This window comes from Echinococcus granulosus, assembly GCF_000524195.1.
Source record: "Echinococcus granulosus chromosome Unknown EG_S00045, whole genome shotgun sequence".
In the NCBI taxonomy this organism is placed as follows: Eukaryota; Metazoa; Platyhelminthes; class Cestoda; order Cyclophyllidea; family Taeniidae; genus Echinococcus; species Echinococcus granulosus.
The window spans coordinates 306,016-321,159 of NW_020170425.1; the positions used below are offsets into that span (position 1 = coordinate 306,016).

Sequence of the window (15,144 nt, forward strand, 5' to 3'; positions counted from 1 at the left end):
CCGAGGAGTCTCGCTCCACATGAGATGGTTATTCAACTATCGGTTTCGGTAAAGAATTACTTTAGAATTGGTCATCGTACCACATTGGGTAGCTGGCTTTTGGGCCAAGCCAGTAACCTAAATGCCTTTTGCATGTCAAGCATATAAAGCTATTCTGCTCGAGCATAATATTTTCTTTTGTCTTCATGGAAATCTCGGGGGGATTCATGGATGCTATGATTTGGTTTTCGTGTTTTTCCTGAGTTCCTTTTGTCACGCAGGCAGAAAGTCTACATATATTTTTGAAAAAATATTAGCGATTTTAGGTGTTGATAGTAACTGTTCAAGAATATGCAAAAACCTTCTACTTACTAAATATGCATAAGTTTTGACCGATTAAAGTCTAGGTGACATTTAAATTATTTTGTTGATTTCAAATGATTCTAATCTTTTGGTCAATAATTTTTGGATTTCTCGGAAAAAATTGTTAAGTTTTGTTGAATATGCCATTTAACAGGCTTTATTTCGATTGGTTAATACCCAAAATGGTTGAGCAGCCGGTTTTAATGTGATGAGCGATAAGGATGAGTAGTGACGATGAGTTTTCCGAGAGTAACTGTCGCAGTCGGGTTACTGGAATTTGTGATGATTTCCATTTGCCTTTTGAACGTCTTTGTACAAAAGAGCTTACTCTCTCCAATCTGGTAAATGAGGAATCCGACATTTACAAAAAATCAATAGAGATACATCGCAATGAGACACTCGAGGCAGCAACTAAAGTGTATCAAGGTATAAAATGTCTACCCTGTTACTCATGTCGTGTTAGATCCATTGCTGCTGCACTCGTGGGATAACTTTAGACATGCTGCGGATCTACTGGCCGTAATGCACCGTAGGATAAAGCAACGAATGAATCGAGTCCTTGCAACAGCTTATGAGAGTGGTTCAGTAGCCTTTTCAAAAGACTTTCTCAATGAATTTGGAAGGATTCTGCGAAAGTCGAATAAGTTTGTTGCCAATAGAGTGCGTCTATCGGTCCCTGCATTCGTGTTTATGCTACGGGTGTTTGGACTTTCTCATATTGGTCTTTAGTGTTACTATTGTTATTTGTTATGGTTTCCTAACCTGCGCTCGTCGCGACTATTGTTAAGCTCGCGGCTATTCAGCGCATATTTATTTTCTATTCCTCTGAAGCGTGCGTTGTTATGTCTGCAATTATCCTGCGTAGACTTATTTGTAGACATTGCCCGCATTTGCGTCCATAGGAATTCCATACCTATTTTATTGGTTATTGGTGGATTTTGTCTTTTGCGCAATGTATTCCACTCATTTTTAATTTCTACTTAGCCCCTACCGAAAGGTATGCTGGATCCACTTTTAATGGCACAATCTGATCCACCTCGTGGAGCTTTCAAAAGAAAAAGGCGAATCTTGCGTATTCGGCGTCAACATCGGTCTTTCCAAGCTAAGAACACTGTCATCGACTCGAGGTCATCTTCTGGACGTCATTTAAGCGATAATATCCCACCAGCGCCAGAAATGAGTCGCTTATCTGAGGAGGAGGTGTACAGGCAGTCTAGATCTCCTCTGTCGCCTCCGGTGCACTCTTCAATGACTCCCGAGGATTTTTGCAGTTGTAGTAGCCGCAGCAGTAGCTCATCATCATCTCGAACTTCGATTCGTTCGTCCCCATCGTCTTCGTCATCCTCATCGGACGCTGATCATATCTAGACCAAACCTGGCTTTCATTGCGTCGTCTATTTTTTATCCCCCTTATCAAATAACGTACTCCTTGGAACCTACTTTGGAAAAAGTTACTTTTAGGTTGCATATAGGCGGTGTACAGGTGTGCTTTGTGACGCAGGCACCTGGGTTTTAGCTCGATGGGTGAGGCTATCTTACGTCGTCGTGTTTGCGACCACCGCCGAGCTGCTGTGGTTTAGGTGGAGTTGGCTAGCGACGCTCCCCTTGGGTGAGGCGGTCGCGTCGGCTTTGGGGTCGGTGGCCCCAGGGGTGGGCCCGGTTTCGGGCTGATGTATAAGGCGTTGTCTTGCTCACTGTGGGTCTGGCTTTTTTTAGCAAAGAGGATTATAATGGTCTGGAAGTGATTTAAAGTAACAGCATTAAGGGTGAAGTAAAGTGTCCTTTGATATTGAGGACTTTAATGCTGTTGGTGCTGCGTGGAATTGGCAACCAATGCAGGGGAAAAGAAAATGTTTTTCCATACCAAGCAACTTTCAGGCCAAACCTGAGAGACATCGTATTGTTATTTGTTTTAAATAACCAATACATTTTTCCTTAAAGGCCGCTCTTAGTTGTTTAAAGCATTTAGTTTTGTGCGCTATTGGCTGTTTGACTTGTTTCGTGCTCCTCCCTGCGCCCCTTTTATATTTGATATTTTGACGTGTATTCTCAACATTCTCCTGTAAGTTACGTAGTCCTCGACCCACCAAATTTCACCCTATCGTACTATTGTGTTTTCAGGCGTGCAAGTCATAAAAGCTCGTGACATCTAGCAATTATTCTTTTCCAATCATATCGAAAAGGCTCATTTATACGAAGTTTTAATTGCTGTCATGGATCAAATTTTTCTCACATCCTATCAACGGCTTCTGCTCCCTTGTCTTTTATGAAGCGACATCAAGTTCTACTCCATCTCTAGATAAGAGACTTCGAATGTGTTTAGAATTTTTCCCTCCGTGTTACTTAACATTTCATAACACATTATGGAAAGTTGAATGAGATGCAGTTTTCCTGTACATGATGAGCTTTTTATATTCATTAAATAGTTTCACTTTGGTTAAATAGCATTTTGTCCCTAATCTGGCGTATTAAATTTCAGAGCTTGTCCTCTCAGACTTTTATGCCCTTTTGAGGGATTAGGTGGAGTACACTTGCTGCAACAATTTCTTGGATTGTTTGGAATCGGATGGTACATGCCTACTTTACCATTGGAAATAATTGCTTTAGCCCTTTTCTTTAGCTAAACTATCCGTTTTTCATATTGAGCAGCTAAATTTCAATTGAAGGCGCTTTTCTCTTTTTTAAGCCCTGTAGTAAAATGGGAAGAAAGAAAATCGATATCAAAAAAATTAGCGACGAAAAGACACTTCTTGTTACTTTTGCGAAACGGAAAGTGGGCCTTTTTAACAAGGCTTTTGAGCTGAGTGAACTATGTGAATGCAGGGTGGCAATCCTCATCCTCACTAACAAGAACCGCATGCACAAGTTCGCCAGTCATGACCTAAGTAGCGTCGTGAAGCAATACAATGATCGACCAAATCATGGAGAGCTCATGACTAGCCAGGATATTATCGAGGTATTCATTTTCCTATTTCATGATCATATTTTTTACAGTGACTCGTCAAATAATGTTCCGCTAGTGTCCTTAAGCTCACATTTCACCCAATTTTCACTCATGATTCTATTTTGATTTTTCGTAAGTGACGTTTTGAAAATTGCAAGCACGAGATGTTTTAACGCTTTCCTTCTAGGCTTTTTAGCCAAGGTAACTATGTTAGTCCATATTCAATATGTGAAATATATTAGGCGGTTTTTGTCGTTGTTTGGCAAGTAATATCCTTCTCTAAGGCATTTTGAACCCTAACCAATGTCGGTAGCGTTGATCGGTTCTTGCATTTTTAGCGTCGCAAAAAGAAGAAACAGTCAAAATCCTCGCAATCAGAGGACAGGCCGTTGAATCAACAAAACTTATCAAACTGTGATTGTGGGACTAGTGAATACGACGGAGGGATGGATGACGAATCACTGGTTCCTACAGCTACCTCTACCAATACCACTGCTATAACTGCTCCTGTGGATTATGATGGTCAATTAGCTCAACTTGGACTTGCTCAGCACGATGTAAGACCTCCCTTGAAGTCATTCTATCCAGCAGACGACACCGGAGAAGCGACGGATGTTTTTCAGGTGAGTGCAAAGTTATAGTCCACTTATAACTCCCACTTTACTTCTTCGCTTTGGCTTCCTTAATGGGGCTACATAACAAGCTGCGTGGATTTTGCTATTCTGGACAGAATATTTTACAGACGACTGAACAAGGAATCAGTCGAATTTCTCCTGATTGGTAAGCGTCAAATCCCTGGAGCTTTATAGCCCAGGAACTTGTAATGTGACAGTTCATACTAATCAGATGGCCGTGTACCTCGAATTGTATGCGTATTAGCTGGTGTTGCATTTTGAATCTGTGTTGTGTGCAGATAGATTGATTCCTTGCAATCTGTGGGTGTGAATCGACAGTATGACACAATTACTACACTACATATTTTCTTGTTGATAGTAACAGTAGAATTCTATTTGCTGCCTGTTTGTTATCTCCATCTGTTCGTTACCATAGGATTTTTATTAGTTCTTACCCTTCTCTGTTCTTGACCCATACTGGTGTGCAGTTTGTGAAACTGGAAAAGTAACCCAAATGGTGATCTTAAAACTAATATGCGCTTTAAGTTCCTGATCAGCTTGAGTATTGGATGCTGATCGGTCTAACGTCTCCATTACTGATTTTAGAGTCGAGTAGTTTAACCAAGTATGCACATTCATCTATGTATTAATTCGCTCTCTATAGACCAACCCAGACTGTGGTTCGTTTCTCTGAAATAAATATGCTGATATTAATTGGGGGTTGGCACGCTCGTATGTCGCTGTTATTCATGTACTTGTAGCACACCTGTGCGAGTCTTGATGAATTCTGAGAAGCAATGTTTTGTCAGTCTGAAGTATAGTTATTAATGGAAACTCCTATTTCGTTGATTGCGTTACCGGAGCTGAAGCAATCAATATGCAAGATAATATTTTTTTATGATCACTGCTCACAGATGGAAAATAAAACGGACTTTTCTCTATTTTAGCATCATGCAAATAACTACGCCCAGCATTATGGTAAGTTATCTGCATTGACTTTAGTCTCTGAAAATATAAATTCGAGCGAATCCTAGAACACGCGAATACTTCAATATACGCAGGCACTATTTCCCCTCTTTTCTTATTTCTGATTAAATATTTCTTATTTACTCTCTAGGAACTAGGGATTGATCATTACTCATACGCTTGCGACAAACAGAATCAGATTAACCGCAACGTCACATACCTGAGCCATAAAAGTCGATGAAATGTATTCTCTACTAGTCTTTGTTTCCTTTATAGTAGAGGCAATTTAGCTTCTCATGGATTTCTTTGTTCTACTTACCACTCGAACTCATACTTCTGGCCGTTGGTGGATGTGGTAACGCCTTGCATAGTTTCGAAAAGGCTCGTGCTTGAACACTTGGTTGCACTCACTTCACTTGGCCCAACATTGTTTATTGGTCATTTGAAGTTTTAGGTATTTTTTGGAGTGAAGGAAGTTTTAATAGTGTTTTCACATTGACCTACTTCTATGAAGTATGTGTGCTTGATGTGGTAGATTTGTGGTTTTTTTTCACTGTATTTTTTGTCCTCCAAAGCAACTCATTATTTGTCAATCAAACTGTTTCCAAATTATAAAGCATACGTGCTGTACTAATGAGTCTCATTGTGTTTGGTAGTACTATGCTGGAAAATAAAGTAGTTTTAATTTATGACTCAGGCACAAACACCTCATGGTTAGTTTTTTTTCATTCATTTTGCTTTGTTTTGTCGCGGTTGATCTTTAAAACTGCTTTAAACTATGGGGATTTCTGCTGAATTTTGGTTTCACTGCGCCCTAGCACCAGATAGTCTTCTTTTTTTACCACCAGAATGTACCGTCGGGGCAGTTGAGTCTACATCGCCATTGAAAATGGAGACGGATAGGGAGCTCAACACAGAAGGTACAAAGCCTGTGCTGCCTACTGATTTGACTCTCACTGGGGCTGCATCGATATCCGACACGTTGGCCAAAAAACACCCTAGAGAGGTCAGTTTTTACCGGGGGAACTTACAGCAGTTTTTTTTATGGGTGATTTTTGGGAATCATTCCTAACATAAAAAGTAATCAGCCGTTTTTTGTGAGTAATTCGTTGGGCATGGTGAAACTTTAGCGGAATTGTTGAAAGAATATCTTGTATTCCTACAAAAAACGCGTAAAAGTGTACTTTTGAGCTTGTCTTAATGCAGCGGAGTGGGCGGTTGTATTTAAAAGTTGATATACATCTCTTGCTGCCTAATATTCCTGCCCCCAGGAGGGCGCAGCTAAAGCGGCCACCAAAACGCCACAAATCATGTGTTATCCATGTACACACGTCGATGCCCATGCGGATCTGAAAGTTTATCTTATTCGACTTTGTTTTCATGCTCTGCGTTCTGCCTATGAACAATCTTTTACTCTTGGGGCTTTTTCTTCTATCCCTTGCCTTCGTTCATTTTGTTGCATCCAGCATAGCGGTCCCTTCACCCTTTGAAGACAACAAAAGTATCTGGTCTGCAATCTTAAATAAAGTGGAGATCTCTATTTCATAATCCTGAACGTTTTTCACAATTACACGGATTATAAAAGCTCTTATGTAATCAGTCAGAGACGATTTTGTCATTGAAATTATTGCCATAGGAAGAAATCGTGTCATACATTCCCTTGTCTATTCCAAGTAAATGCTCCGTTGTTATAATCAGCTCTAACTGATGTTAGCGAAAAACGTTTTCCACCTGGCTCCTTCTGTTTTGACTTTAATTCTATTTTTGTCTATGTGATTTACCCGTGACTTCGACAAAATGCGATCAAATCAAATTTTTGGCAAGGTTTTACATCGGGTGATGTCACTTTCCTTTTGGCAATGCTAGTATTTTCCCTTATTTTTTGTTAAAAAAGTAATGTCATAGTTTTGCATCTAAATGTTAAGAATCAATTTTACTATCTTATTGCGTTTCAGGCACGCGTCTGAATTTGCTCAACAGTTTATTTGACAGAAAATTCCACATTTTTTTCCCTAGCGTCTGAATCTGGGAACTTTGCGTACAAACCGACCACCTGCCTTTGGAGATGGGTGCAAGTCCTTCGATCCGACTATCTCATCTCCTCTTCCCACTAACAAAGGAAGTGAGCAGTAGCTTTGATTATTTGTTGTTAGTTTCCTTCTTCGTTGAATGCTTTGGAGTCTTATCTTTGTTTCGTTTTGGAAATCCATCCCCAAATTATTATGTCAGGAATCATTAGCTTAAATTTTAGCACACATGTGTAGGCATTTGTATTCCATTCAACTTTTGAGATCTGTTGATTCATGTCGCGTTATTTGCCATTATTAATATTTCTAAACGTCACAATCTCCGTGCACTTCCATTTTTTACTTGCAAAGCTTCTTTTTCTACTTTTACGTATCATCCTGAAGGAATGACATTAGTCGTTCGGGGCAGTACCACAACGGATTCGGAACTCTGCACGCCAGAACCGCCTCCAAGACTAACACCGGTTATAATTTTGGATAGTCCTGACTTACATCTGGGGTGGAGACATGTGAATGCTGGTCCGACATCTTTGTCATCTTCTGAAGAGTTAAGCTCGACGAAGTCGACCAGTAGTGTTTTCAAAGGTATGTTCTCCTCATTGCACATTCAATTTCTGTTGGCAAAGTTCTCTGAGCCAAATAAGTTCCTCAAGTGATGTACTTATAAAAGAGAAGTTGGTTCGCAATAAATGGGATCTGTGTTCAGGCCCTTAAATTAGATTTCTTTTTTTTTCCCTAGGAGCTTTCACTCGAGTGGATGAATCAAATCAAAGATGTCTAATAACTCCTGATTCCGAGCAATTGACGATGGCTCCCTTTACGTAGTTAGGTGAATTTCTCTTTTTTTTTAACGTTGCTTGAACTCAAGTCAACAGTTAATCCCTTTATTCTCTTCGTGTTTTCACTCTTTGATGAGCTTTTCCGACCTTCCATCCGTGAATTAAGCTGTGTTGACTAATACCTCTTTGTGATTGTCAAAAGAGGTTTTTAAATCATGCAAAACAAAGTTCAAACATCCTCACAAGTGATAGTGAAATTATCCATCAAGAACTGCTTCTATTGTAACAAGTTTTAAAATTGTGGTCAGTGAAGCTCCAACAAAACTTTTTGTGGACTAAGTGAACATTACCGATGCCATTGTCCCGTATTGATTCTTTATTTCTTCTTTTCATCCAGAAAGGTCTGACCTCGGAGAACATTGACAAAGTGTACATCTCAGCATTGGTCCAATTCAATTATGGCGCCATTATTTTTTTCTGATGACATGCCCTTTGTTTTTATATTGTGTCTTTCTAGATGTCAATGTAGATGGCATAGGACATTGTCCTTGAAATTTGGCCAACGCCTTCCCTCTACTCTCCCTCCTTCCCCTTAACCCATGCCTCATCCCGATTATGCGCTTCTTTTACGCCTCTTGCTTTGCACTTGCATATTGTGCCGATTTCATGATTGCGGCAACTCGAAACTTGGGGTATTTGCTTTCTTGAATTAGTGAATGCGTGGGTCCAATATCCTGTTTACATTTATCAAGCTTCAGCGCGCCTTGATCAGTGGTAAACAAAGTGGCCGTTTTGACGTTCGGTTACTTTAAATACGTGATTTCGCTCGGAGGACATTTGATACCGTAAATCGGTAGTTACCTGAAGTCGGCATTGTCAGAGTTATCAATGCCTTTGTAGATAACTGGTATTCAAATCGACGGAGCATCGTCACTTGCATCACAAATTATGGCATTTGAAGCGAGATGTGGTTAGAGCTGATATCGTGTCTTTGTGCCTGCATTGGCTAGCTTCGGTTAACTGAGGCCTCAATGGTAGTTCTGGCATGAATTGCGGAAGTCGATAGGGGCATGCGGGCCAAGTGCATCTCGTACACGGTGATGGGATTTTGCTAAAATGGTCCAGTCGTCAAGTCAAACCTGGTTGGTAATGCGGACTACGAAACAGACATTGGGAAACAGTTGCAGCCACTTGTGCGCGTGTATACGTGGAAATTTCCAGCTATCTGTCAGTACGCATTTGAAAAGCTACTTTGTGGCAAGGTGATTAGGAGTGTCGAAGAGGAGCGAGGTTTACGAGGCTATGGTTTATGAAACGGGCTCCGATTACTTAGGAAGTCAGTTAATTTATCTAAGAACTTTTGACTTCTACCGAATCTGAAAGTTGTCAGTATCCAAGGTGTTGTAGTTCTTTTTATATCGCATTGAAATCTCCAATCTTGTACATATGAATGCTGTGTGACATGGTTGTGCAGGGCAAGATAGCTTCATCACCGCAGTAGTTCCGAGCTGGGGGGTATAGATCCACCTAATGAACGGCGAAGAAGACTGGTGGCAAGGAGGAGTTGAAATGATTTTTATCTTATAATTTATGAAAGGTTTACAGTTTAAATGAGCCCTCGTTTTCCACTGAGGAATTAAACAATAGACCAGGAGATACTTTTAACTTAAAGGAAGTACATGGGATACTGTCTTCGATTTGTGTGTATGAAGGCCTGATTGTATAGCAAAAATTTCAGTTACCTACAAAGCCTCAAGCACAACCTTAATTGACAAAAAGACAATCCGGGAGGTTCCTATGTGCCGCAATAGCATGTGAGCAGCTGCCTGTTATACACAGTTGCCACACCCAGTCTCGCAGTGAGAAGCTTCATTCATTAAGCAAGGTGTTTTGTAACACTCCGATCCATCGAAATATGCTGAAAGCCAGAGGCTTTAAAAACCCTATGACCAACTTTTTTGATAAACTACTCCATTGATTACGAAGTTCTGTATCGAGATACAGATTACTCGTAAATGCAGAGAAAAGAACCAAAAGATGTTAATTAAGTTTTAGTTTTGCATAGACGAAACCGTTCTTTTACAGCCCGAATAAGTTTTGAGCTTGACAGTAAGCATTTACAATTTTTCACGCTGATGATATGTTCAGCTAATAAACGCATATCTTAATGAAAACCCACAACTATAATTTACATATGCACGGCATTAACGGCAGCATTGACCTGTCAGATTTAGGCGAAACATGGTCCATACAAACTATAATAGCGGTCATAGCAAAATAAATGTGTTAGTTGGAAATAAAGGCAAAGATACGCAGATGATTCACATATTTCTCAGTCCGGTCACAGACTAAGAATGTCATCGTAAGCCTATCAAAGCTTGTTACTTAAACTTATTTCAGTAGTGCATATGTGCTGTAAGTAATTCGCAAGCGTGAATGGCGTTGACTTGGTTGTATTTATTAACAAGAAAAATGCAATACTGACTTGCGTTTTTTGTTATTTTTGTTATATTAAATCAGTATAAACCCATGTGAATGCCTAAAAAGCTTGTTCAAATAAGTTAAACTCCCAAATTCCAAATTGCATTAATCCAACATGCACAAATAGCGATTAAGAAAATATCCAAATTCTCTTACACATGGGTGAAGTCTTTTAAAAAATATTCAAGGTGTTAACATCAAGGCTTATGATCAGAGTTTTACCGTATTTACCATTCACAGGTCACACCCGTCGGCTGAACTCCTAAGGGATATTCATTTAGAGACGAGTTTCAAGTTGAAATGAGATTTTCTAATTCGATTTCGCGATGATATTTGATATCCCTTAGCCATCTCTGCTTTAGATAATCTTCATAAGTATCTTAGTTGTCCATGTATCTCGACGATGTCTGTGCATTTTGCTTTAGTTAAAATCCAAGTGTATTCAAGCAGATACTCTCCGTTCAAATTACTTGCTTCAAACTTTATCAAACACCACGAAAGATTAGGCTAAATTAAAGCTATCCAAATAAATGTCAGTGGATTTTAAAAACATAACCGCGCACTTTTATGCGTGATTGCCAATAGAATGAATGCAGTAATTGTAAAATTAAGCAAAGTACCAATATAAAATTAGTATTTTATCCATAACCAAAAGGATCAATATGGGTCACATTCATAAACTGAGGGAATACGAGTGAGGTCGATGCTGTGCATAAAATGGAATGATACACGTGGGAGCATTTTAAAATTTCATCCTATATTTACTACGGTGATCTTAAGCGAAATCGGCAAAGGGCGAAATTTTAAATAATAATAAGCTTATGAGAGTGGATGATATCTTAGATGATGAATCCCAGTAAAGAACCCAATAAGATAGCAAAATTTGCTTTAAAATCTGCCGATTAAATAGCTGTGGCCCGCCAATAAGTGGATTTGCTGGTGAACTAATAGACTCATATAACTGTTAAATGATGACCTCCAAACAACTCCCAACCACAACTCCCCTTGTAAATATTCGAACTGGCTCTTTTTCACCGAAAAAACAACCATTCAGCCTCCCTACTTTATTAGAACCATTAGATGAAGCGGCTACAAATTACGCAGATTGATAGACTTGATTAATTACTCTTTTTTAAGAAGACGCTAGTAATGAGAAGATTTGCTTTGACAACTAAGGGTCTGCTCCCTATTTTTACATCCTCCCTGGAGGATAAAGTAAAATATCTTAAATATTAGTTTAAATAAAGGTATGTAATTTTCTGGTTTCAATTTTTTTGTTTTTATGCTCTTAGCCATATTGGAGTATCGCAATTCTCAAATGCATAAATCTATGCCCAGCCCAGAGGCGAACAGGGGAAGATTGCCTCCATCAGCGCAGGCATTGACATTACGTTGTGCTTGGACCGAGATTAACATCAATAGGCATGAACACATGAATAAATGAATAAATGTAAATATTATACCAACTTCTTCCTGTTTCGCCAATCAGGTTGACGGTTCATAAGTGACCGAAAATATGATGTGCCTGCAAGATACAGTGAGGAATTGGCCTAAAGTTATGCTTTGATTCAAACTGCGAATTAACAGGATAAATATCTCCTAGGCGGCATTGCCACAAATCTTCATTCAGTGAATAATGTTAGCAGATAAATCATTTTTTGCCAAATCACACCTTATAGCTGTCCACAGATACATCATCCATTTTGAAAAGCCATATTCATCTTCATTAATATTTTAGACCCATTGCACCTTACAATCAAAAACTAGCATTTAATGGTTTTAACCACTTTTAATAACCCTATTTACCATGTTTGTACTGCAACATGTGAAGTAGACGAAAAATTGCTTTGAGAGAGAAATCCGCCCAGAATCAAGATTTAGCGGTTCAGTTAAATTCTTTTAACCTGTACCACACACGATTTGACGATAACTAAAACACTCAAGGTTTAGAGCCAGCAATAAACGGTCTAACATATCTTTCATCTTAGGCACAAAAGTCCGGAGACAAGCGACCAACTCGAGCAGGGCTGCGCATCCACACGTTTATTCAAATTAACAAGCAAAACCCAAAGTGTGATTGTAACAAAATTTGGCAGTGGATGACAAAATGAGAGCAATCTGCTTTGACCACTTGTGTAGGACGAGGCTTTTGAATCTCCTCTTCCCTGGCCCTCATACCCTTTGAACACACAGGTTGATTTGGTTTTGTCATGTTTATTGGATACAGTAAGTAGAGAGAGCGGGTACAAGTTCAGGGAGGCTAGGAAGAGGAGCCTTTCTCCAGGCCGCTAGACGTTGACTTCTCAGTCGCGAGGTTCGAATCGTATGCCCGCCTCCTCCCTGAAAGAAACATTTAAACAACATAAGCAGTACACTTGCAGCTATTGATGTGCAGAGCTCTATTAACTTTCACAGACACCTGAACGTCACACTCATTGATTAGCTGTTAGCAGACCTACAGGAAGTAAGCTTCGATGCTACAAAACATTACTAACAAATAGACGTTTAAATTTTCCAGTTTTAAAGCACTTGACACATGTATGAGGCAGTAATGGGGACCGAATCCATCCGATCATGCCAGAAACACTTAATTTCACGAATTTGCAATGGTCTCCTGGTTGTTATAGGCTTAGATGATGCCTACACGACTTAATTAGTATGTTATTTAAATTTTCAAAAGTGTGATGTAACGTTGTACAGGTTTGAGCCCTTTGTTGAGTGGTTTACACTCATTTTGATGGGAAAATGCAGCTCGCTTGCAAATTCGGTTGTACTGGGATGGCGGATCCAGTAGATAGTGCCTTGACTTGCTATCCCGATGACGCATTTTTATGTAAAAATGTCAACCATTTTTTCCCAACAAAAATGTGTTTCATTTTTGCTTTTTTTATGCTAATTACCAATCTAAAACAATAGTAAAGGTGCCTTTTTGGCAGCTTCCACATAGTAAATATTAGGAAGTTGTGGTGTGGGTTAAAAGCCGCAGCATCAGTGCTTGAAGCGATGTGCAAAGGGGATCATAGGTAATGGACTCCTTTACCCTGAAACATTGCTATGGAACGCAGTGTTTGCATAAAGGGTGACCGTATCTGGAGTAACTGAGCCGCAACTTAATCATGTGGTGTTTTGAAAAACCATATTAGATTTACACTTTGTTCTGATTTATCGAATGATGATTAATTTACCCTTTTTGTTTTCTGCAGAAACGATAGGTGCCACGCCTAGGCAATGACTAAGTGAGGTAAGGTTACATTCTTACTGATGGAGCAATATCTGCATCCCATAAATTTCCTTCTAGCCAGATGGAGGAAAACTTAAGTAAAACTTTGATAGTGGTGTCAGGGCACTTGCCCTTACTTTTATTACATTTCGCCGACGAATCGTTCAGATTTTTAATTTTATTTTCATTGACTTATAGGTACGTGAACGGATGCACACCAACACCTTGTGCCTTCGGCAGTTGGGCCTGAAGTGCATGTCAAGGAATATTTCAGTATTTTCGTGTCAGTTTTTCAGTGACATATCCGCGTGGTTTTTATTAAAATGTGTTTCCAAATGTATTGCGGTACCCTTTGAGGAAGCTATGGCATTGGATTTGCTTGACAAAAAGTAGTTACTCGTTTGCGTAATCTGGACCTCTACTTATCAGTTTTAGTTGTAGAAGCTTACCGCTATAGAGCTTGACAGACTGATCCCAAAGAAAGTATTAATACGTCCCTCCATTCATCATGGGTCGCACTAAGCATTAAAGCAACCAAAAGAGCAGCTTTAAAAAAATAAAAGTCTCCAGTAAAGGAATCGTTGGCAATATGCTGCGCGTGGGTAGATAGCAACTTTAGTTGGAATGAATGCCAGTGCATCTTATTTGCAAAGAAAGCAGATATTCTACTATTCATAACTGCCTCTTCACTTTTCCTTAGCCAATTCTAAGCATCCATAAATCCCTACCAAAGCACCAACTCTGCATCGGATGGCATGTTAAAATGATTCCATGCTGGTCGTAATCTTTTGATGACGTCTTTTTGGCACATGGGTTTTTTTGGATGAGATGACACAATTAAGCCAAATTAGCATGGATGCGGCTTTTACAAAATATTTTGTACCATAAAATACTATTTTTAAGTGCCTTTCTGCTTTTATCGATATTCTGCCTAATGAACATCTTTGTCCTCTTCACCTTTCATCATTTTATGATCAAAGTAAAGGGACACTATCCAAAAAGCATGTATCTTTTTCAAACAAACACGTGTTTACGACAGTGCTGCACTTAATGCAACCAACCAAAGGATAAGAACCTAAACTCACTTCAGGGAGACTGAGCACCTTAGGATAACCTTAATTTATGCTATGTAGGCGTGGTATAAGAGATAAGTTATTTTCCATACTTTATGTAGAGCCAAAGAGTATTCAATTCGATTGCTGTCAATCGCATTCATTAGGTCCTGAATATTTCAAGGAATAATCCACTGTGGAAGTTATTATTGATGATTATGTAATTGCTAAAATAGGGCCTAGATATTAACTTTATTGGCAGACAATAAACTTGTGCAGCTAATGAGGCACAACTACAACAAAAGGAGTGCCTCTTTAATAGTTGCCATTAGCTATTATTTCCGGTACTTAATCCAGATTTGGCTTTATTTACTACTTAGCATCACTTAGGCTAGTGCCTGTAGGAATAGTAACAGTATTACACTATTTAAATAGCATCTCACTATAATACACAGTTGCATGAATACGCTGGTAACCTATTTTAAATGCTAGAATGCCTCCAATTAGCTACAAATCCTTGTTTCTGTCAGAGTCTCGCCTATTCATGCTCGTCAGTTCACTGAGAACATCTGCAAGCCATTGGGCGGTTTGTCCAGATAACATCAATAAGAAGTTCGAAAAATCCAGATCAGCCACTGCTCTTACTAGATAAATTCGTAATTTTCGAATCTGAAATATTTTCCGATTTAGCGATCGGAAACGAATTTTATTTCACAAAA

At 39.2% G+C, this 15,144-nt stretch overlaps 1 protein-coding gene across 1 annotated transcript; it reads left to right on the forward strand. All coding sequences in view use genetic code 11, as the record gives it.

Moving 5' to 3' along the window:
- Positions 1-563: 563 nt before the first annotated feature.
- EGR_05753 (Myocyte-specific enhancer factor 2D) lies at positions 564-7,718 on the forward strand (the record flags this gene model as incomplete). Its single annotated transcript, XM_024495002.1, has 11 exons — positions 564-768; positions 806-1,002; positions 1,327-1,660; positions 2,305-2,404; positions 3,037-3,298; positions 3,625-3,909; positions 4,848-4,878; positions 5,715-5,872; positions 6,883-6,988; positions 7,278-7,478; positions 7,633-7,718. The coding sequence occupies 11 exons, from the start codon at positions 564-566 to the stop codon at positions 7,716-7,718; spliced, it is 1,965 nt and encodes a 654-aa protein (XP_024350595.1).
- Between the last annotated feature and the right edge of the window lie 7,426 nt (positions 7,719-15,144).